Here is a 22,230-nt window from a genome sequence, read left to right as displayed (position 1 = left end):
GTTTAAAGTATATTTTAAATGTTAAGAAAGGTTTTTATTTTTTAATTGTTAATTGAAAGTATTAACTTTTGGCACTGAGGGTTAAGAATATTAAATCCTATGTATGTTACCATCATTTTATCATTTATTTGCTGTATTTTTTAATCTGTCATACCCGAAGGTGTTGGTTTCGTGACCCAACATGGAACCATATACATGAGGAACAGACGAACTCCACTAAAATACATATGGTAAGTTTTGCACAGTGTAACATACTGTAAATACAGTAATAATGTTTTTGAAATGTATCATGCTTTCAAATTTATTTCTTGTCAGATTCTGCTGAGTTGTTTGCATGCGCACCAGTATAGACAAAGATCAAAGAAAGCAATACAAAGCCATGATAAGAATAAGAAAGTTTCTGAATATTTGCAAGGGAAACCCAAAGTTAGCCCTCAAGCATTTTAATTTTTGCACCTGAGATTATCCACTTTAATAGGATTACATTTATTTTCACAGCTGATTCAAATTGACATACCTGATATTTGCTGTGAGAAATGTGCTATGCATTCTCATTTTGTCTTTTTTGTAGCAATTTATTACACTTACAAAATCATTTTTTTTTTTTGCCCTTTCTAGTTTTGTATTGAAATAATGCAAAACTGGCTCTGCACCCATTTAGCCTACCTAAATTTGTTACTTAAGACTTATGTGCCCCTCTTTTTATTTATCATATTATTTAAAAGCCATTGTTATGTTTACTGTGTTAACCTAACTGAGACTTGTTATAGCACTTGTATAGCATTGCTCTTTGTGTTGTTTTTGATTGCTTCCACTGTCTTCATTTGTAAATCGCTTTGGATAAAAGCGTCTTCTAAATGAATATATGTAATGTAAATGTAATTAAATAAATAATAGCTTATATGGATGTAATGTACTCTGCTTGCTCTGTGGAAAACAAAAATGTAATTATATACAATAAATAAATAAAACTGATGTTTTAGAATAATGTTTCTTTTTCTTTTACCTTTATTGTAATCCATCTAGTTAATATTTATTTATTTTGAAACTAATGAACTAGTGATAGCGTGCTTTACAGAGACTGAACTAAACTGTGTAATGGGGGTTTTGTGTTAACAGTCTGTGCCTGTGACGCTCTCCATGCGGCAAGGTCTGTGGTTTCTCTGTGGTGGTTTTGTTTTATTGTAGCGCTGACAAGCTCAAAGTTGAACGAGCGATGCGAGAGAGATAATGCTCTGTCTTTTTGCACAGGAAGAGGTTTGTTCATTTGCCTCAAAGTATCATGAAGAACAGCTGCACATGAATGGCAGCACAGTTACTCTCATACTCACATTTTTTTTGTTTTGTTTATTTGACAGACCTTTTATTTATTTTGTGATTGTATTGTTTTTCCTGTATACTGTAGATCCTTTTAATTTTAAGTGTTGTATTTATCCATATTTGCCTTTTATATGAGAAAACATAAAAACGTGTTCATTTACCAACTTTTTGCAGAAGTTTTTATGACTTTTATTGGATGTTTCCAATTCATTTCTCCTGAAATTCTCACAGGTTTCTAGCACAGGTGTAGTTCACCACATTAACCATGAACAGGTATCTGACTCAATATGTAAGAAATACTTCAAGCTAATTATACTTTCTGGCTGTGATCACACAATATCAAGTGATATAGTTTCATAACGAGGACACACACGCTCAGTGAGGCAAACTTCATAACACCCAAACACATAAACCAACACACCCTCAGATATGTAAGACGGGGGACACCAAAAAACCCTACAAAACAAAACAAGTGTCATCAGAGAAATAACCCACTCATTTCATTTAAACTTGATTAAGAAAACTATTTAATGAGGAAAAATAACGTGATACGTTAATAACGTGAAAGCATAAAATAACAGCATATGAGATAAAAGAACATCAAAATGGGAAAACTGTACATTCAGTCACAAATGAAGCATACTGTACTGGCAAGAACAAAACTCAAAGCTCGATTAAGACAGCTGAGGTTAGTCCAAGATTAGAGTGAGTTCAGTTTTGTGGTGATCCTGGTGGTATGTTCTGCTCTGGTTTAATTCAGTCAAGTCAGACAATGAATTGAATTCAGTAAGTGAACTGTTGATTGAATAACGGCCGATTAAAAAATGAACTATAAATTTAAGACATTGTTTTTATATACACACATTCTAAAACCCAATGTATTTGATTTTTGTGAGACCATGGCAAAATTTCGGAGACTTCGACAGGTCCACAGTTTGGATAGAAAAAAAGACCACCACCTGCAAAAAAAAAAAAAAAAAAAAGAGATTATTATATATAAGACAAAGACTGTATTTACAAAAACGTCTTTTAATCCAAATGCTTACATTTGTTTCGACATGAAGAGTGTGTTCTTCCACCTCATCGCAACTGATTCGTCCTATGGAGAAAATGACAGTTTATTTTTAATAAAGTTTAAAAAATGTCTTAAAGCTGTCAGAAATAGGCAGAAAGTTTTTATCAAAGTTCTTCTGAGTCTAATAAGTCGAACCATTGAAACAGAACCAATGCAGACGCACGTGTAAAGGACTTTGATGTGAGACGCCAGTGTCACAAACATTTACCCATAGCCATAACCTTTTCATTTTATTTGCTAATTTTCATGACTGAAAGGCCACAAGATCATTTAAGAGACATTTTAGTAATAAAAAGCTTTAATTAAAATGTAAAAAAAAAAAAAAAAAAACTGAAAATCTCATTATGTAGCAGCACGTTGACACAGTTCTTGACTTACTTGGTAAATCGATGTCTACACTTCTTAGGTAGACCTGTCCCAACATATTAAAAAAAGAGGAAAATATTATGATGTGCATATGAAATTTGATATAAAATTCCTATTCAAAATAATTTCACTTTTATTATACAGTAAACTATTTGTACTGTTACTAAATAATAAGCACTGTGAGGTAGACCTTCACAAACTCTCACAATGGACTTCTGAACATCTGAAACTACACAAACATGGCTAGGGTGACCATATGAACCATTTTCCCAGGACGCGACCTTGCCAGGATTTTTATATTGCCTAAAACATCCAAAGTAGTTTGACCAATAACATGCAGGTATGTTACATAATCAACCAATCGTGGCGTGTGAAAATGGCTAATATGGTCACCCTAAACATGGCCAAATTGAAGTTGTTACGTTCTTTCAGTGACCACTGTGATGCACCGGTGTGTTACAAAGACATGTGCCAACCTTGTGTGTGTGTGTGTGTGTGTGTGTGTGTGTGTGTGCACTCACGACTGAAGTAGTAAAGTGTGCCAGCAAGTGTTATGGCCAAAAGCAAAAGAGCACCAATGCCCGGCCAAAGCACTGATTGTTCACAGCCTGCAAAACGTGACACAAAACAAACCAATTCAACTAAACAGTATGGAACAACACAAAATCAGTAACATCTAACAGCACATCTCAGTCTGTACCTTTAGGAGAGCTGGGGGGTTTGCAGTTGCAGGTCTTCTTGGGTGTCTTGGTCTTAACTGTTGGCGGCTTAACTGTCGGAGGATTCACTGGAGAACAAAGAACAGAGAAACGTCAAGACAGAACATATATAAAACCAGTAAATTGTGCACCAACAGTGTCCAGCAACTTGACAAACAAGTCAATTAACATGAACTTTCCAGACCAGAAGATCGAAGACAGGTCAAGGCTGCTTAACCTAACAGAACTCTAGGATTCTGAGGCCAAACATCTCAGCATCTTTGAACACTTCACTTCTCCCATTTGTCATTTAAGATCTTGAGACGCTCTTGAGCACCAGGAAAGATGTGAATACTTGTATAATGTGTATAACATTACAACTTAACCCCAGGTAAAGATCCTCTCACTGTAGGGATGGAAAGTTCGATGCTAGTGTGATTTTACTTATATGACTCTGTAAACCAACATTAGGTGTCTCAGATTTGATCTTCTTGACTTTTTCATCCTGAAATCTTTGTTCACTAACACCATTAAAGAAAAAACAGGGTGGGGGACCAAAACAGAGAAGAAGAGCGCTGCTATACCTCCAGGCATTATGTAATATCCAACAGGCATGATACTTTTCGTTTTAAACATGCAGGAATAGAAGCCGATTTCATCCTCCTGTAGTCCCGTTATACGCAGGCTGTAGACCACCCTCTGTCCGGAGGACACCGAGCCCTTGAAGCGAGTGGTGGTCAGGTTTTCTCCATGTTTCTCTCTGCCAGCGCTGTTACAATACAAGAGGAACTGAAGAGACTTTGTCCTCTCAAGGTATCGGTACCAAAAAACCTCCTGGCAGGAGTGATCTGGACATTCACAGGACATACTTTCCGAGCCGTTGATTTTGGCGTAGAGAACAAACGGCGTAGCTCGGAAGGTGGCCAGTGACGCCGCTAAAGAAGAAACAAAGAAAAGAAATAATAAGTTCTGCTTTGTTCGTTATGCACAATTCGATTTTTGGGGTTAGCGTCAATTTAGCTACTTAAATTGTTTTAGGGGTCTGAATGGTACCTATTCAAAGGGCACCAACATTCAGTATTAAATCAGATATTTTCAGCATTTTTCTATGCAGAAAGTACAACAGCAAAAGATGAGAGGTTTAAAGTAGATTTAAACCTCTGTGGAACAGAACAGAAAAAGCTTAAAGTCCCTTTCACAATAAACCATACAGAACTAGATACACATAAGGCAGTAATTTCCTTGTTATGTAAGAATGGAAACCTGAATAGACAGACACTTATGGGCAATTTGTGTTGTCTATATCCTCTTGCAAAATAGTTTTCCTCTCTTATCAGTGCCTGGGGGGAAAAGCACATATTTTTTTGCCTTGACACTTTGAGATATGCTTAAGTGGGCACAGATTCATATGCGAAGAAAACATACAGTACATATTTCAGAGAATGGAGAAAAAAAAAAAATCCATTCAGACAAATTACAATATTCAGTTTGATATGAAATCCAAAATAGGTTGAGAGTATGAAAGCATAAAAAGATTTCAGTTACAAAGCGATTTTGGTTTAACACTGACTTCGACAGAAGAGATCATTCTAAAAAACCAGCAACAAACAAACCAGAGTGAAAATTTTATAATAATAAAAAGAAGAATAGTTAGCATTTAAAGAATGTATGCATTAAGACATATTAATATTTATTTTACATTAAAATATATTTGTATGCAACTGACCAAGTTGTTATTCTACATAAACTTGAGTGTGAGGGACTCAGTTATTGGATTACCTGGCTTGTAACACATTATTACACACCTGTGATAATTATCGCAAAACCTTTATATATCATCAAATTTGAAAGCACTGCGTTCGCAAAATATACAAACACTTCAAATCTCATAATTGCCTAAGGATGCAATCGTTTTTGGGCCTACAACGAAGCATCAATACCTTCACACACCTTGTTATTTTAAAAGATTCTTTAAAAATACCACCTTTGCAGGATGACACATACATTTATGAAAGTATTCGAACTAAAGATATAACGGTCATCAATTTACTTCGACTTCTGCAGATGTTCTCATCTTACTGTATCACTTAAGTTTCAGGTCTGATCACATTAAAAGTCTGACAGCTCTTCAAATAGAACGCAAGGGAAAAAACGTACCTGCCGTCCATATGAACAAACAAAAGCACATGCAAGAGAGGGTCATCCTTGGGCGCCTGTGTGTGAGCTGTCAACTGTGTGTCTGTGTTTTCCTTTCTGTTCTTCATGTGTCACGCAGAAAGGAGGGCCTGCAGCGTGTGGGGCAGATGAACCAATTACTGACAGCCTATCAGAGAATGAGTCAGAGGAAACACAAGAAAACATCAAGGAAAAATCAGGAGGCTTCGTTTTTCGGAAAGACACAAATTTCAAGTTTCGTTAGCAAGAAAATAGCAGTTATTTATTATATTACATGGAGTACGAAGTCATATTTCAGCGTGCAAAAGCGACAGCATTTAGACTGATTTTCTCAATCCACTGTTGCAAATATATAAATTATAATGCATTTAAACTTTTTAAATAATGTTTTAGTCATATTCAGAGAGTACAGTTGATTTAATGGACATTTTGATGACTTCAACGTATATTTTAACCAACACGCTGTTGGAAAAGTTTGAGGTTTAAACTGACGCAGTTTAAACTGAACTCACGAAAGAGATCTAAACAATCGGAAAATCAATTCCAATAGATAGTATTTCTCATATTAAGAAAAACCCACTGGTCATTCTATTATTTGTGTTGTTCTAGTGAATGTTAAAGGACTTTGTTTTTCTCTTTAACTTGAAACAAAATGCACAGGTTTGCTTGAACCCCAAACGTCTTTCCTAAAATGATCTTTAACCCAAATGCAGGTGTGTGACCCGAGGAACACCTGCATCTGTCCACAGAACACAACAGCTGGCACTGTATCAAATCAAACTCAAACATGTAATATAAAAACGCTTGCAATAAATATCAGGCAAGACTGAAAATAATCACATACTCAACCAAACACACTGCTGATGCTGATTATTGAAAAAAAAATCACTTAAACAATAACCACATTAATACTGAAAAAGCACTGACGGCGGCATATAATCAACAATATTGTGCTGTGGAAAACAAAATATGTTTAATCTCGATATGCCCCAAAAATGTGTGGCTCTTCCAGATTCTGTATAAACACAACAATAATGCTGCTTAAAATATTTATATCAAAGTACAGCCAAAACAAGTAACAACTATGAATTTAATTAGTGACGAATTTTATATATATATAATATATAATATATATAAAATGTGTGTGTGTGTGTATATATATATAAATAATGACAATAAAGATTTTAAAAGATACATAAATATTATTTTAGAATATTGGACAAATATATATATAAATATATAAACTTGTTTGGTGTTATATGTACACAGTTGTATCTACTCCGATTATGTAAGGTCAAATTAAAGAAAAACTAAAGCACTTAAACGTTAACATCATAAGCTATATATAAAATAAAATGCCGCTTACTGCAATCAAATATCAATAGAGCAGATCATATTAAGTTACACACACATTTAATAGTAATTAATAAATAAAGGTTTGCGCACTGAAAATTCCCCCCTATAGCATCACAACAGTAACACCGAACAACCCTAAAGAACAAAACTGCAGGCCTGTTTTTGCACCACAGAGTCAAATTGTTGGTTTTTAATCAGAAGCCCAACATTTCTCAACTCGCAAATCAACGTGCTTGTTTTCCACTCCACATTCTAGACAAACTAATGAAGTGTTTGAGTGTGTGGGACTCTGGAGGCTGACGCTCAGAGGGGCTTGTGTGGGAGTTTTCTAGCTGAGGTGTTAAAAGATCTCATTCATTGGCCCTCGCCTCTTGAGAAGGGCTCGAGGGGCTCATTTGCCCGTGGAGGGGTCGTGAAGGGGGGAGGATGTGGGAGACGCACACGCCTTGGAGGTCGAGGGTACGACAAAGACACAGGGAGCCGAACCACACGATTCTTTGAAAACAGGAGATCTCATGGGGCTCGAGAGAACGCTTTAGTGTGACTGTCGACGAGCTTGAGTCTATGGAGGGCTTTCAACTCTGCGGTTGCAATGACTTGGAAAAAAGTTCACACAGTTCTGAAGTACAAAAGCTGTGCGAGAAGCTACAGGTGTTAGATCCACAATTTAATACAAGTGCATTTGAAGATTAAAGACTTGACTTTTTCCTGTCGGACACAAAAGTAGAAATATTGAACAATTTACTGGGCTTTTATATAGTGAAAGGGATTGAGGGGCAACAGGGTTGTCTTTAAAATGACAAAGTCACCATAAATAATCATAAATACATGCATCATAAAATTATTAGTCATTTATAATTCCAATAGTGCATCCACGTTTTCAAATTGGCTTGAAATTGGAAATCGGAAGGTGGATAAATGGGTAAAAATGATTTCAGACCTCATGTTCTAAACCTGTGCATCTAAAGGCACCATATTTAAATAGAAGTGGAGAGCAGAATTTTTACTGTTTATGACACAAAAATACATATAATGCTTGGAATACAGTGCCAAATTAACCAGCCCACATCCCAGTTTTCATGAGTTTGGAGCGACATTAGGATTAGTATATTACAAAATGGTTATTCCTGACTGAACCATACATTCGAATGTGATTAAAAACCCCTGAAATTAATGCTTTTTCAAGTATAATTTCCATTCATTCACATTCACCTTCTCATGATAAGTATGTTCCCTGAACACTCAGAAATTGATCCAAAAGTGAATTAAGGATCGTTTAAGGGAGACATTGGAAATTGGCTTAACAGCACACTCATTAAATAAACGGATGATTGTATGATTGTGATAACTCACAAAAAGGGAAATGCAGCTCTATGCAAGAAAGAGGTCAAAAGAGTAGCAGTCATGTCCTCATTTAACTCCTGCACCTGTTAGACCTGCAAACATAAATATTCCAGCATATGCTGCATCAAATGAGCCTGGCATCACATTAATGTTTCACACATACACAGAAATCCAACAAAAACAACAAGGATTGCAGACCGAGCTCTTCTGATATGCAATAGTCTATATTCTGACAACTCTTAATTTTATTCACACCGTTCATCCGTTTTCATGTCTTTCTTGAAACACAGAGAGTCTGAAAGTCTGAAGAAGGTTTCTAGCAGATCCACAGTGTACTGTAATATGTGTGTACACTTGCAATCAATGCCCCCTTGAGACTTAAACTGGAAATGCTTCAATAAAATCAGAAACAAATTCATGTATAATAGATTTTTTTAGAAAAAGGTCAACAATAAATACTTAATCTATGTTGATGTAAACAGTGGAAGGGGTTTATTTGATCAAAGCATGAAGCAAGTCGAAGGACACATCCACATGGACATGGGTGGATGGCTCACGTAGTGTTTTTGCATCACAACACAAGGTATAAAGTTAGTGATTTCTCCAAGAGAGAAGAGCAGCTCTAGAGACATCCTCAAGTCTGTGGTCCTGAGCAATTCAAGGAATGAACATTTTCATCATTTGCTCGCCCTCATCTCATTCCAAACCTGTATGATTTCCTTTCAGCTGTGGAACACAAATATCATAATGTTGATGTTGCTCTTTTCCACACTGTGAAAGTGAATGCTGTCGAGCTCTAAAAGTACCCTAAACGTAGCAGTTCATTCATACAAATTGTGCAGCTAGCCAGCCAGTTTTTAACAAACGCTGTAGTTTTTTAGCTTACAACACAGCAAGGTGGAAAAGGTGGAAATGCAGGCAGCAACATTTTTAACCAATATTTTCAATCGGTTTTGCAGCATGAACATTCTTAACATTCTTAACGTGTTCCATAGAAGACATATGAGTTGGAAATGAAATGATGGTGAGTGAATCGTGACAAAATGTTCACTGTTGATTCCTTAAAAAGGAACTGTGATCAGATGAGTTTCTGTATAAAAGAAAGCACTTTAGAGTTCTTCGGAAAGCATAAATAGTGGAAGGGCCCAGAAGATTTTGGCAAAACGCTTTTCTGGTGCCCTGTGCAGTTTTATTAGAACAATACTGTCAGACCATCATCATCAAAAAAAGAAAAGTCAGAAGTCTAAAAAACGCCAAGAATCGTCTCATCCCAGAGTCTTTCCTCCTCTGTCCTGTTGTCTTCTGGATTCATCTTCTCTTTTCCTTTTTTCTTCTCTTTTTTATGTTTGTGTTTGCCATCTTTTGTTTCTGTCCTGTCCTCTACGGGTTCCTCAATCTTTACTTGTGGTTCCCCGTGCACTTCAACCTCTTGTTTCTCCAAGAGTTCCTCTTCTTTTCGTCTCTCCCCGTGCCTCCTACTTTTCTTGCTTGCTCTTCTTTTACTCCTGCTTTCCTCATCTTCACTAGAGCTCCTCTCTTTTTTTCTTCTCTCCTTCCATTTCTTTCTATCATCTTCTCCTTCTACACTTCCTCTCCTGTCTCCCTTCCGCCTCTTTTTCCTTTCTCCTCGTTCCGAATCAGACCAGTCCTCCAGGTCTCTTCTTCTCTTTCCTCGCTTTTTCATCTTCCTCTTCCGTCTCCTCCTCTCTCTGCTGTCATAACTGCTGCTGCGGTCACTACTGCTGCTAGTGTAGGAGGAGGAGTCTGAGAAAGAGGAGGAGCTAAATGACTCAGGGCTCCTCCCTCTTTTATGCAGGTGACCAGGTGGGAAAGGAGGACGGGCATGGGGCATAAATCCCGGCTGATAGTGTGGGGCAGGGCCTCTCATACCAAAGCCAAACTGATTGACCTGAGACTGGAATTGCGGGTGCCAGTGAGGTTGAGGGAAACCAGGAGATGGAAAACGTGGTACCAGCTTCCCAGGTTGAGGAATCTCTTCCGCTTTCTGTGGACTTTCTTTCACACTCTCATCTAGACCCTTGCCTGCTTGTCCTATGGTGCCCAGCCCTGCTTTGGGATCCAGACCCCGGGCCTTCTGCACCTGGATGTAGTCAGCCAGCTCATCCTGGAAAGAGTCGTACATTTTCTTCTGAGATTTGCACAGTTCCATAACTTTCTTCTCTCTAAGGGCAAAGATGAATGACATTACATTTAGTCTTGCATTTGAACTAGTGATTGACAAACATGAGTTTTTCAATAGCAAACAAAAAAAAAATGGGCTGGAAAAACAATTTTCACTCAGAAATTGCTGAAAAAAAAAAAGTACAACGAAATGGCAAATAACACACTAAAATCAGAAAACATACAGCCTTTAAAAATGGATTTTTTACAGTGTATGCAAATATGTAAAATCCAGAAATAACTGCAATATATCACTGCATAAAGTCAACAGTAAATTAATCCATTTGCCACAATTTTGTATCTAATTTAATACATTTGCATAAATATATATATATATATATATATATATATATATATATATATATATATATATATATATATATATATATATATAAAGAAGAATCTATGGTGAGATTTTGCCCATTTTAGAATATAAATAAGATTCTTTCTGATTTCATTTGAAACATTTCATTTAAAAAATGACAAATATTTGCTGACAAGATCAAGATCCAAATCCTAGTGTGTGTAACAAAAAAAAGGCATCAGATAAAATAACGAATGAGAGCAACGTCACTCACTTGACAAAGTGTTTGTTTCCCTGCATGTGAGCCTGGTACATCTCTATTGAACTGAGCGTCAGACAGCAAATCGGACAAGTCAGGGAGCTTGCTGAATGTGTGTGTGTGTGTGTGTGAGAGAGAACAACAAAATTGGTAAAAGAAAGGATCAAATAACAAGAAAATATCAAATGCACAGTAAATTTTCAACTAAGAATATGTAAAAATCATGAATGACCACTGAATAGAAACAATATTTCTGTTTACGTTAATGGATTACATGTGACAACATTGTACAACGTTTTATAATTCTTAAATTTCATATTAATTAATATGGCATTTCTGAATAAAATTGGTCATTCATTTTAACATCGTTTAAATTGGTCAGTGTAGATATATTTTAGCGCATACCATGTTCTGCCTGTTCCCCCATCTGATCCAGCATCTCTTGCCGGGCCTGGTTCCTCTGATGCTTCCGGCCGCTGTAGTGTTGCTGGGCGACCAGAGGGTTGTTAAAGGAAGCGCTGCACAGTGTACAGTACTTGTTGGGGTCACTGAGATCAACCTCTTGATCGCCCAAGCCAGAAGTGTCCTTCTGCTCCAAACTGATCTGATTCTGCACAGCAGCCTCTGATGGGTGTACATCAGGAATCATGGGCTCTAGAACAGGCGCTGAAAGTTGAATATAACATTATAGTGTTGACAGATGACAGATTTAGCCCACAAGGCTGAAAAAGTCAAACCTAACAGTCCCCAGTTTGATTTCACTCACATCCAGGTGGCAGAGGATTGGTTTTTCTCATGTTCTTTGAATGAACTTTGCCCTCATAGTGCGACTTGGCTACAGTCGGAGAGCTGAATACCATGTTGCACAGCTCGCAGAACTTCTCTGCAGACAGACCTCTCTGTAAAAAAATTTGAATTATTTTATACTAACACTTAAGAGCAATTTACAGTATGCATATGCACAATATTTGCATATTCTGTATGATCTGTTACATACCAGAAGGCCTCCACAATCTTGGCTCGGCTTATTTATTTTAGTGTTCTTGTTCTGCAAGTACATCCTGACTCTTTGTGCATGCTTTTTCCCCTGCCAACATAGAAAACAATGTTAGAAATATGGCTGCAGCTTTTTGCAGTTGCCAGAAAAAAAAATCTTGATACAGTTGCATGAAAACCACCTCACAAACCTCATAATGAGAAATTCTCTGGGACTCATAAAGCAGGGTTGCTTCACAGACGTGACAGAAGTTATCTGTCAACAAGCCTTCGAGAAGACCACTGTCGCTCTGAGACCCTGCAAAAAAATTTGACATCAATGTAAAATAATATTTACTGTATGAAATAATCTTAACATACTTGTGTAGTGTAGCTGATGTGGTTATTATAGACATGATCTCACATGGCTCATTTTTTTTTTAACAAATATGATTTTCAGAGTATGAAATGATGATTAGAAATGTTTTAGATACACTGTGAGGCTTTTGGTTAAACTAGTGTTCAAGAAACAGAGAGTACTGTACTGGATCTCTTAAAAATATCAGTAGACAAATTGTGAGTTAATAAAAAAAGCATAAGCAAAATAATTTTTTGTTCAATTCATTCGGACATAAATTGTTGGACTGAACTAAATGTGCCAATTTATGCACAAATGCTTTTACAGAGAAATTCGTTCTGCTTAAATTTCATGAATGAGGCCCAATGTGTGCAAGCAAAGCATGTAAGTAAGTATGCATCTGGTTGCTGTGGTCCAAAAAATATATATATTTTAACAGAATTAAGCATACATTGACAATTATTTATTGTTATGTCTGATAACTAATAACTGACCCATATTAGAAATCTGTAGTAAAAAAAAAAAAATCCATGTTACACCTGAATCTAGGCATCAGTACATCATAATGTAAAACTGAAATTATTCCAGTTCATTAAAAAAAAAAAAAAAAACACTATTAATATTAGCCCAATAAATGACATAGTCTTGATGCTGTGCATAACTAAATAGATAATTTGGATAATTAGATAATTAAGTCAGACCTACCTGAATTCTATTATTTACACGAACTTTAATTCGATAAGGCTGCTTGTTCCTCAATCTGTCATAGTACTATCAGCTAAAAAATCTAGCTACCAATAAAGTTGTGCATAAAGTACTGAAATAACATAAAAAAAACATAACTAAATTAGCATTTATTAATATGTACTACTGTCTTAAAGATCATTTGCACCAATCCTTTTAAAATGTGATACTAATTTATACATATATAAAATGACACGAATTAGTCAGAAATAAAAACTTAAAATGAACTAAAACGTTTGGAAATGTCACAAACGAGCTACAATGGAGGATTATTGGGATCATTAGGAGGCTAAAAAGGCTAGATTGTTGCTTCATCGGCGAATTAATCTATTTACACGATGGTATGATTCATTAACTCCACATTTTGTGTCTTAACGTGTATTTTCAGCCGATGAAGAATGACATTCGACTTTTAAACACATCAGATTTGTTTTAAAAAGGGGGTTTTGTGGTGGTTGTTTAAGATAAATCATGGGTACTAATATTTAGCCTAGCCTAGCTTGTTGACTCGCTACGCTTTATTAGCACCCATGAATCCGTCTCAAACAACTCAAACACAAACATTCGATGCAAATAAACTCCACATGACTGCATTTTTGAAGTTTTTGAAGGGTTTCAACTGATAGACTCACCTTCTTCAACCTGAGAAATATTGGTGTTAGTGTTTTGTACTGTTTCTGGATTGATTTCGTCTGAATTATTGATTTTGTCTGTTTCCGCACACTGCGGAGAACACGATACACTAGCTTCAAGCTCGGACATTTCTTAAAAAAAAAACTGGAAATAAATCAAAACTGTAGTAGATTACGCTAAAATGTCCAAGAGCCCTACATGGCATTGGCTAAAATATGAAGGGAGGTGATATGCGCATGCGCAGTAGCAAATGTTTCTCTACGTGCAGGCCACTGAATTAAGCAGATGCTGCCATCATCTGGTGTTTTTATGTTTTGGTCTTAGTAAATTGAAATACCTAAAATAAATCTTAGCGTTATATTGTAAGAAGCAAATATATCATAGTTTACCATATTATGAAGCCCACAGTTATAAATAAAATTGTAAGCAGTTCCTGATAAAAAAGTTAATGTAACACTATAATGAAGCAAAACGAGATCTGATGTAAACAGGGTCATCAAACATTCAACCTTTTTTTGTCATTTTGCCTAGTTAACTCTAAGCTAACTTTAGATTTGATGGTAAACTAATAAAATAGGTCTATAGATTAATTGGTATTTGTTAAACATATTGTAATCTGCTTTTGTTTACACTTACTTCAGTAACCTGCATCATAAATGAATTCAGCTTGGTAAATTTTTAACATTACAGTTTTATTCCTTCAGTCTGAGAAATATTTGAAATGCTGTGAATGTCTTAGTGTAGGCTACATTAACTGAAGACAAATGTGAACTGGCCAAAGAGAGTTCTGGATCACTGATCAGATATCATCGCCAGTCCTCAAAAAGACATATATTTCTTCTAATAAAGTCGATTAGTGTATCACACAAGATAAACAAAGACAACTTTGCTGTAATCTGTTAAAACAGTAACATTGCTGAGATACAACAGTGATGGTATCAGATACACCATAGTATGGGCTACCATATATAATATTATGTAGTGTTATTCATTTTGTGCCTCAATTTAATTTCCTAACAAGTTTTGATGAAAAAAAAAAAAATGTTACATTAGATGCAATATTAACACAGACAGTACAGTATGAATGCATTTAAGTTTTGTTTAGTCTGTCCAAACACAACTGTAGGCATAGCAGTGAGCTATGAGACACCTTCATCCTTCCTTTTCCTTCGAATCAGGAGAGCCATGTAACAGACGGTGGCAGTGAGGAGGACGGTTAGGAGAATCAACAAGCCAATCCATGCTGCAGGACACAAGCCCTTCCTGATGCCCGCAGGTTCCTCTGGAAGAAGACTGCTCACACTAAGAATATAACCTAGAGCCCAGCCCACAGACACCTCACCTGCCTGTGACATAGTAGAGACTGAAACTGGGGTTTGCATTTATTTGTGTACTTAGTTCATTTTCACACAATTTGAATTTTATTGAGAAGCAAACTGTCAAATTATTTGTGGTTAAGGTCAAGGTGGTTCTATGATTTACAGGCATATGAGTATAATTTTGATGAACTAACCTTTTTCTGAAAAGCAACATTTTGGAAAGAACTCTCATCAAAGTTATAACCCCTTAGCATTAGCACTTGTATATACACTGCGATGGCACAGTAATCCTTCAGGTATTTTTTCAAGTCAGGAGCTTTCTTGGTCATCTATAATGAACAGAAGATATGGATATGAATTTTTAAGATTTACAGGACTTCAGAGATGCAATGCAGCATGTTTATTGAGTGTATTTTTATGATAAACAAAAATACTTTATACATAAATATACATAATACATAAATACATAAATATCCAGTTAACATTTGGAATAAATAAATCTGAAATCAATAATATTACAAAAAATTATATATATATATATATATATATATATATATATACCGGTGTATATATATATATATATTGTGTGTGTGTGTGTGTTTAATTTTTATTCAAATTGATTTCAGGTTGAAATATCAATTGGACCTAAAAATTTATAAAAGTAATTAAAATATTAATATCTGACTATGAATAGATAATATATTTTCTTTCCAGTTATAGGTCAATTAAGATTTTAGATCAGTGTCATTATATTCATGACATTAAAAAAAGCGGTATATGTATATATATATATATATACACACACACACACATATTTTTTTAATGTAATAAATAAATCATAAATACATTTAATATATATATCTTATTACTACAATGGGGGTAACATTCAAATATTTTCATAGTAAATTACACCATGTTTTATAAATCCTGATAGCATTTGTTGTAGTGGTTTTAATTTATTCTGAGGTAGCTAAAACAAGAAATAGTATTTTATGAAATAAAAAAAACTTCATAAATTATACCTCTTCTATGGTCATATTGCACACAGTTCGGGTAGCCTCCTCTAACTGAGCAGAGGTTCTGATGTTTATCCCTGTACTCAGCTGGAGATAACTGTGAGTGAAGAAATATGCAGAGAAGGCCTAAAAGACAGACAAATACATAAGATTGCATTCTATTAAACTTGTACGTTCCACTTTGTCCATTCCAGGGCCTCTCACCATGAAGCTCCCGCTGATGTTGGGCTGGAAAACTCCATTAAAGGAACACTGAGAAAAGGGGCAGAACTGGAAGGAAAATATATTAGAAGTGTTGCCAAGGCAGCTTTGGTAGTCCCCGGAGCCTTGCACCCTGATCCAGGAATGAGGATTGTAAGGTTTGGGTCTCTTAGACACTGTACAAGGAGAGTCAAACACTTGTTCCAGCTTGAAGACATCAGTGAAGTCAGATGGGTAGCAGGGATGATACACTTTGCTAGTATTACCCTGCGACTGAAATGAAAACATCCTAGAGAGATATCTATACTGTGGCAGGACAAAAACAATTCACCAAGAAATCTCCAACACATATGCAATGAGGTATTATTGATTTGTGATGCATAATGTCATACTTCAATCAGGTAGGCCAGGATCTGGCGCAGAGCCTCTTCTTTACCATAACACAGGTAACTATGCGTGTAGAGGGAATAATCCTGCCCATAGAGATGCATAGTCATGCTGTTCAACTCGTTCTCAACCGTCTCTGGGGTCTCAAAGGTGATCTGTGTGGATGCCCCCCCTAAATCCAGCGCTCCGACAGTTTTTCTGCCAGAGTTAAGCCATCGGCCCACATAGCCATACTGTATAGTGTGGAAATGAGCAATCAGAGACAGAAAATTGCCACTAGATGGCCCAAGAATCTGAGAAACCAGTAAAAATACTGTACCATAAACAAAACACTGGCTTAATATTTAGATGTCTATGATGACATTTAAGCAACAAAGTTTAAGCATAATTAACTTATGGACAGTTTCACTGACAAGAAAAGACAGACATACTCTAACAAGAACGCACTTTTATGAAGTTTTCAAGAAGGTAGTTGACAGTGACCCAACCGTAAACCCCCTCTTCCTGACCGCTCAGAATTACTGCTCCTCGAAAGTTGAAAGGAAAGGATTTGATTTTTTGTTTGACTTCTTGGAGAATCTGAGATGCTTTGTCAGGATTGGTAATTCTGAAAAAAAAGATGAAAAAAAAGAAGAAAGGTATTTGGAGGTTAATGGGGAAAAAAGCAATCAGCATATGCCATCCCAGCAGAAAACAAAATTTTACTACATAGCCATAAAATTCTTTGTGGCAAAACATAGCCTACACTGGCCCTAGAAATCTTTTGAACAATTAAGCCACTAAATGTATGAATTTGCATTAAGATGACCAAAAAGCACTGTAAAAACATTTTCTCTTTTCAAATTTGTAAATATATATATTTTAAATTTTAATACGTTTTTTTTTTTGTAAAGATCTGTTCCTCTTAGGTTTATTTAATTACATATATATATATATATATATATATATATATATATATATATATATATAATATATATATATATATATATATATATATATATATATATATATATATATATATATATATATATATATATATATATATATATATGAAACATTTTGAAACTAGCATTTTGTTGTTTCTGTATTTATCCGAATGAGAAAAACCTTTACCATTAATCTGACTGAAAAATTACTACTTCAACAAGATTAAACAGAAAATAAGACTACCAGAATTTTTTTTAAAATAGGATGTGTTCTTTATATGTGGCCTTTAAAATGAGTCAATCCTACATGTAGCAACATAAAACACACTCACTTCAGAAGTCTCATGCCAGCAGTAGCTCCCAGATACACAGGGGTGCGATGATGTCTGTCTGGGGGAATGTCGTGCATGGCCTGCTTCAAGCACCCCTCAAGGCTACGGGCCGCTGCGCCCCGCTGCCCTGCATAACTAGAGATTCCTCCTCCTGCATCCGAAGAAAAAGAAGACATAATTACATCAGTTTTCATATTTTTATGACATTAAGAATTATAACTAGATAAAAATATCTTATCCATATTGATATTCATTAAATTATTTACGCTTAAGATGTTTATCTATATCTCTTCCATTAATCCGCCTGAAAAATGTTAAATATTTCAGCAAGTCATTTGACCTTTGACATGACACTCGCTGTGCTGGGTGACCACGCCTGTGCCATTTAATTTGTCTGCCGGCCATCTGTAGATGAATAAAGCAGTGTGTGAGGACCCAGCGTCCATCACAACCCCATACTGCAATGAGAGCGAGAGAGAGAGAGAGAGAGATCTATGAGATAAATTCAAAATCTATGTGATTTAGAATGTATTATTATTATTATTATTTATCTCACACAGAACCTAAATTTCCACAACACGATGAGAACATAACAGTGATTTATACACATAAGCCACTCTAATCACATATTTTGAGATCATTTTAATTACTTCTAAGATTTTGTACATATTGCGTGTTTCCGTGATCTGTTACACAGTGTTTACCCACGGCTCCCAGGGGTTAACATGTACCCGTTGCCCGAAGACACACTTCATGGAGATGCAATTCCCAGAAGTATCTGACATAACAAACTATCCCGAGTCGGCATCTTTATTTGTTCCACGGTTCCCAACAGGAGCAAAATGACCATTCTCTATGTTTACCTTGTGAAGGCTCACCTCTCCAAGACAAATATATTAATCAGGAAACACTGCGTAAAATGCAACTTAGCTCACAGGAGAAAGAAAGAAAGAAAGATAGAGAGACACAGAGAGAGTAAAACAAAAGAAACTATTCAACATTTTGATGAGGACACAGAAGTAATCATACTTACCATGTACTGTGGTGGCTCCTTCATTTCATGTATGGATACAGTCAGGAGTAGAATAGACACAATTCCAAACAGAAAGAGCACCGCTGAGACAACAAACTTAACAAACAGTTTATCCATCAGTAAAGTTGGGGTTTGCCTACTGCTATAGATGGTGAAGGAACAAGGGCAACCCCTCCACCCGCCCAGTTCCTTAACAAGAGAAAAGACTTCTCTTGTACAAAGAAGCCCAGTTAGTTAACAGCAGAACCATTTCTTTAGAATAGTAATAAACACCAATTTTGCAAGTATAAATGTTTTATTGTTATAAAGATTGTTTGGAAATACAGATAGATGTATAATAGTTGTTGCTGTAATAATAAATGTCCTGCATTAATTACAACCTTTTTTTTTTTTGTATAAGGGAGTGTTCCAAACTTTCCTAAATCTTCTTCCATCATCTGTTTAAAATGTGACTAAAGGTGTGTCTGCTGGTGCAGCTGACTAAATCTAGAGTTATTCATGAGCAGCAGGACTTATGTGATGGAGACCGGTTTTATTTAAGGTTTCTCTTCTTTGAATGTCCGCAGCCTCTATTCAAAAGCTGACACAGACAGCATGCTCTGAATAAGATAATTCTTGCCAAGAATGGAGACACTTTGCATTTACAGGCCTACTTTGTATCCACAAGGCACCACTCACCATGTGGTAAGAATTTCCTGTTTGCTGTTGAAAAGGGAGGAGAAGTTGTGACATCATCTACATTTTGGGGAGGATTACTGGCCACTTGAATGCATGAGCATTAATGCTTATTTTATGACAAACAGAATGACTAAATTAAGGCCACACATCTAGATCTTAGATTGAATGAGGCGTCAAAAATATGGCAAAGGTTATGTTTTGGTGATGTTCTGTGTATGTTTGAAAGGCTTGAGAGGAAAACTAGCTTTTCTCACAAAACATTTCTGTTTAAAGATTCACAAGCACACAAAGCTAAAACAAAACCGGTTTTATGAAGAGAATTTAACTACATTTCAAGCTTCGCTAGATAAAGATTAACAGATTTAAATAAATGGATAAATACAGTGACTTTGCGAATTGAAATAGGCATAATTTCCAGTGTAATGGCAAACCTAGGAAATCATTTAAATAAATACAAAACTAAAAGTTCAAAAACCGAGTAACCTGACAGTGTGAATAATTTCCTTCTTACTTCACACACACATATAGTACATTGAAAAATCTCACACTGGAAATTTCCGTGTTATTTAGTTTATCAAACAAAAAAAGAAGAAGAAGAAAAAACACAGCAGCATTACATATAAATGCATCCCAGATGGGTGCACCAAATATTGAAACAACAAAATGTGTAACATCTCAGTGCAGCTTGTCCAGTTCTGGTGTGGTGTTTTGAAACAATGGGAGAACAGACTCTTCACACTGACACAAGTGCCAGACCATGATACAATAATAATTCAGCAGCAGGAGCAGCATCATGACAACCAAAGCCAAAATGACCAGAAGGGCCACCACAAGTCTCTTTCTTGTGCAAAATGGCTGAGATGACCAGTGGCCACCTTGGGAACCCTCCTCCAGTGAGTGTTTAGGCCTGAAGTGGGTGGACAGGCAGTGTTTAATCCAGTTCCCAGCAGGAGCAACAGGTGAAAATAAGCATGCCTCTCTCTCTCCCATTGTCGCAGAAGAAGCTTCTTGCCCACAGAGCAACTGTCACTACCACCTGCCAGCAAGTGTCTGAAAGAAGAAACATAAAGTGGTCATATGGATTAAGCAAGTAATAGCAACAACAACAACACACATACACACACACACACACACACACACACACACACACACACATATAAATGAGGTCAAGTCCAAAAACTCCTTGGCAACAACATAGCGATGACATGCCATGGCAACTCCCTAGCAACGTGAATTTTCCACAAACCAGCACTAATTGCATTTTACTTAAAAAAAAAAAAAAAAAAAAAAAAAGGAATTTCAATCATTAACATGTCATTTTGTCCAAAACGCTTTACGAATTTTTGTTACTTGGTAATTTTTTTTTCTTTCAGTATTTAACTTTTACGACAGTAACACATTTTATGGCAGAAATGTAGCTCTGGAATCAAAGCGCGCGAACGTCAGAGAGGTGCAAGATGAAGGAACAAAAAGTAAAATCTAATTAAAAGAGAACAACTGCACACTCACTTAATCATAGGGTATTTATTCTCAAGGTATGAAAAGGTAGGCTATGTCTTTTTTCAATTAGAAATGTAGAAGTGGAAATATGGAAGGATATTTTGGCGCAAATGGTAGGGAACGTTAAATGTAAACAACGCTAAAAACAGAACTTAAATTTCAATTTGTTTTCCCACTAATGCTGTTCGGTCTTTCACTTTTAAGTTTTACGCAGGAGAATTACAACGTAAATAAAATAAATGCTTGTTTTAGACGGGAATAGCAATCCCTTACACCTGCGTTCAGTCAGTGGTCGGAATAAACAGATCCCGTAATAAGAGCAGCTAAGATGATGACGCCTTGTTGACGATAATGGAACGACAATGTCGTGTCGTAGGATGGTGACACAGTTTAGCAGTTCAAAAACTAAACAGTAATACGTTTCAGTAAATAAGATATCATGTAGTAGCCTATTGTGCAGCAAAGACTTAAGTAAACTCACCTGTTGCAGACGTCAGTGTTTGCAGAGGAACAGACTGTCCTTACTAATGATGATGGTGATACCGCCTCTTAAATACACTGTCAGGCGTTTTCCTCATACTTTCGAATTCATGATGAAAGATTAACAAGTCACTATTTTGACCACTAACGTTACCCCCGGCCCATAACGTAGACGTCTGACTAATGTATGCATCTCCTCCTCCCCAGAACTGCCTGAAGCTAATATTGAACTTTCTGGGAAATGGATAGTCAAAAGTGGAAGGCTTGTTTATTTGCTGCAGTACTTGTCTATGTGCACGTCTTCGTACATTGAGATTTTACTCTAGGAATTATCTATTTAGCTATTTGTACATTCATCACATATTTACACATGCAAGAGGAAAATGCATAGATTGATGTTGTTTTTATACACAGATAGTTATACACTTTACAACCTAACCCTAAAAGAAAAAAAAAATCTGCATTTATACAATATATATATATTACATACAATTTATATGCGCATGGTTTTGGGAGAATTTTGTCAAGTTTTGCTCTCTTCTGGGTACAAATACATGCTCAAAATAATGG

At 36.0% G+C, this 22,230-nt stretch overlaps 3 protein-coding genes across 5 annotated transcripts; all 3 read right to left on the bottom strand.

Annotated features, from left to right (window-relative positions):
* Nucleotides 1-1,834: 1,834 nt before the first annotated feature.
* On the bottom strand, nucleotides 1,835-8,468 carry cd8b (cd8 beta). Its single transcript, XM_026196536.1, has 8 exons — nucleotides 8,344-8,468; nucleotides 5,617-5,782; nucleotides 4,044-4,394; nucleotides 3,462-3,548; nucleotides 3,283-3,369; nucleotides 2,774-2,807; nucleotides 2,367-2,419; nucleotides 1,835-2,279 (listed from the first exon to the last, which is right to left on the bottom strand). The coding sequence occupies exons 2-7, from the start codon at nucleotides 5,660-5,662 to the stop codon at nucleotides 2,401-2,403; spliced, it is 624 nt and encodes a 207-aa protein (XP_026052321.1). The 5' UTR covers nucleotides 5,663-5,782; nucleotides 8,344-8,468; the 3' UTR covers nucleotides 1,835-2,279; nucleotides 2,367-2,400.
* zmat1 (zinc finger matrin-type 1) lies at nucleotides 7,988-14,032 on the bottom strand. Its single transcript, XM_026196535.1, has 7 exons — nucleotides 13,788-14,032; nucleotides 12,266-12,372; nucleotides 12,076-12,165; nucleotides 11,845-11,977; nucleotides 11,484-11,744; nucleotides 11,094-11,184; nucleotides 7,988-10,517 (listed from the first exon to the last, which is right to left on the bottom strand). The coding sequence occupies exons 1-7, from the start codon at nucleotides 13,915-13,917 to the stop codon at nucleotides 9,578-9,580; spliced, it is 1,752 nt and encodes a 583-aa protein (XP_026052320.1). The 5' UTR covers nucleotides 13,918-14,032; the 3' UTR covers nucleotides 7,988-9,577.
* Nucleotides 14,033-14,659: 627 nt separating this feature from the next.
* On the bottom strand, nucleotides 14,660-22,184 carry entpd2b (ectonucleoside triphosphate diphosphohydrolase 2b). 3 transcript variants are annotated; one of them, XM_026196531.1, is made up of 10 exons: nucleotides 21,662-22,184; nucleotides 19,003-20,730; nucleotides 18,310-18,427; nucleotides 17,970-18,120; nucleotides 17,159-17,318; nucleotides 16,717-16,944; nucleotides 16,328-16,597; nucleotides 16,130-16,249; nucleotides 15,302-15,436; nucleotides 14,660-15,134 (listed from the first exon to the last, which is right to left on the bottom strand). In XM_026196531.1, exons 2-10 carry the CDS (start codon nucleotides 19,117-19,119, stop codon nucleotides 14,928-14,930), a joined length of 1,506 nt encoding a protein of 501 aa, XP_026052316.1. In that variant the 5' UTR covers nucleotides 19,120-20,730; nucleotides 21,662-22,184; the 3' UTR covers nucleotides 14,660-14,927. The 3 variants fall into 3 exon arrangements, with proteins under 3 accessions (XP_026052316.1, XP_026052319.1, XP_026052318.1); XM_026196534.1 differs by having other exon boundaries at nucleotides 14,660-15,081; XM_026196533.1 differs by lacking the exon at nucleotides 21,662-22,184 and adding an exon at nucleotides 21,454-21,645.
* Nucleotides 22,185-22,230: the final 46 nt, after the last annotated feature.

Source organism: Carassius auratus, chromosome 21 (assembly GCF_003368295.1).
Source record: "Carassius auratus strain Wakin chromosome 21, ASM336829v1, whole genome shotgun sequence".
NCBI lineage: Eukaryota > Metazoa > Chordata > Actinopteri > Cypriniformes > Cyprinidae > Carassius > Carassius auratus.
Note: the sequence above shows the minus strand (reverse complement) of the source record. Positions and strands in the feature narration are given on the sequence as shown.

Coding starts and splice junctions, on each gene's coding strand:
- cd8b (XM_026196536.1), bottom strand. CDS start 5,662: ATGACCCTCTCTTGCATGTGCTTTTGTTTGTTCATATGGACGGCAG. Junction 3,549..4,043: donor ATATTACATAATGCCTGGAG/GTATAGCAGCGC, acceptor TTTGTTCTCCAG/TGAATCCTCCGACAGTTAAG. Junction 3,370..3,461: donor ACCCCCCAGCTCTCCTAAAG/GTACAGACTGAG, acceptor CACGTTTTGCAG/GCTGTGAACAATCAGTGCTT.
- zmat1 (XM_026196535.1), bottom strand. CDS start 13,917: ATGTCCGAGCTTGAAGCTAGTGTATCGTGTTCTCCGCAGTGTGCGGAA. Junction 12,166..12,265: donor AGAGAATTTCTCATTATGAG/GTTTGTGAGGTG, acceptor CTATGTTGGCAG/GGGAAAAAGCATGCACAAAG. Junction 11,978..12,075: donor AAGATTGTGGAGGCCTTCTG/GTATGTAACAGA, acceptor ATTTTTTTACAG/AGAGGTCTGTCTGCAGAGAA.
- entpd2b (XM_026196531.1), bottom strand. CDS start 19,119: ATGGATAAACTGTTTGTTAAGTTTGTTGTCTCAGCGGTGCTCTTTCTG. Junction 18,121..18,309: donor CAGCGAGTGTCATGTCAAAG/GTCAAATGACTT, acceptor CTTCGGATGCAG/GAGGAGGAATCTCTAGTTAT. Junction 17,319..17,969: donor GCTGGCATGAGACTTCTGAA/GTGAGTGTGTTT, acceptor CTTTTTTTTCAG/AATTACCAATCCTGACAAAG.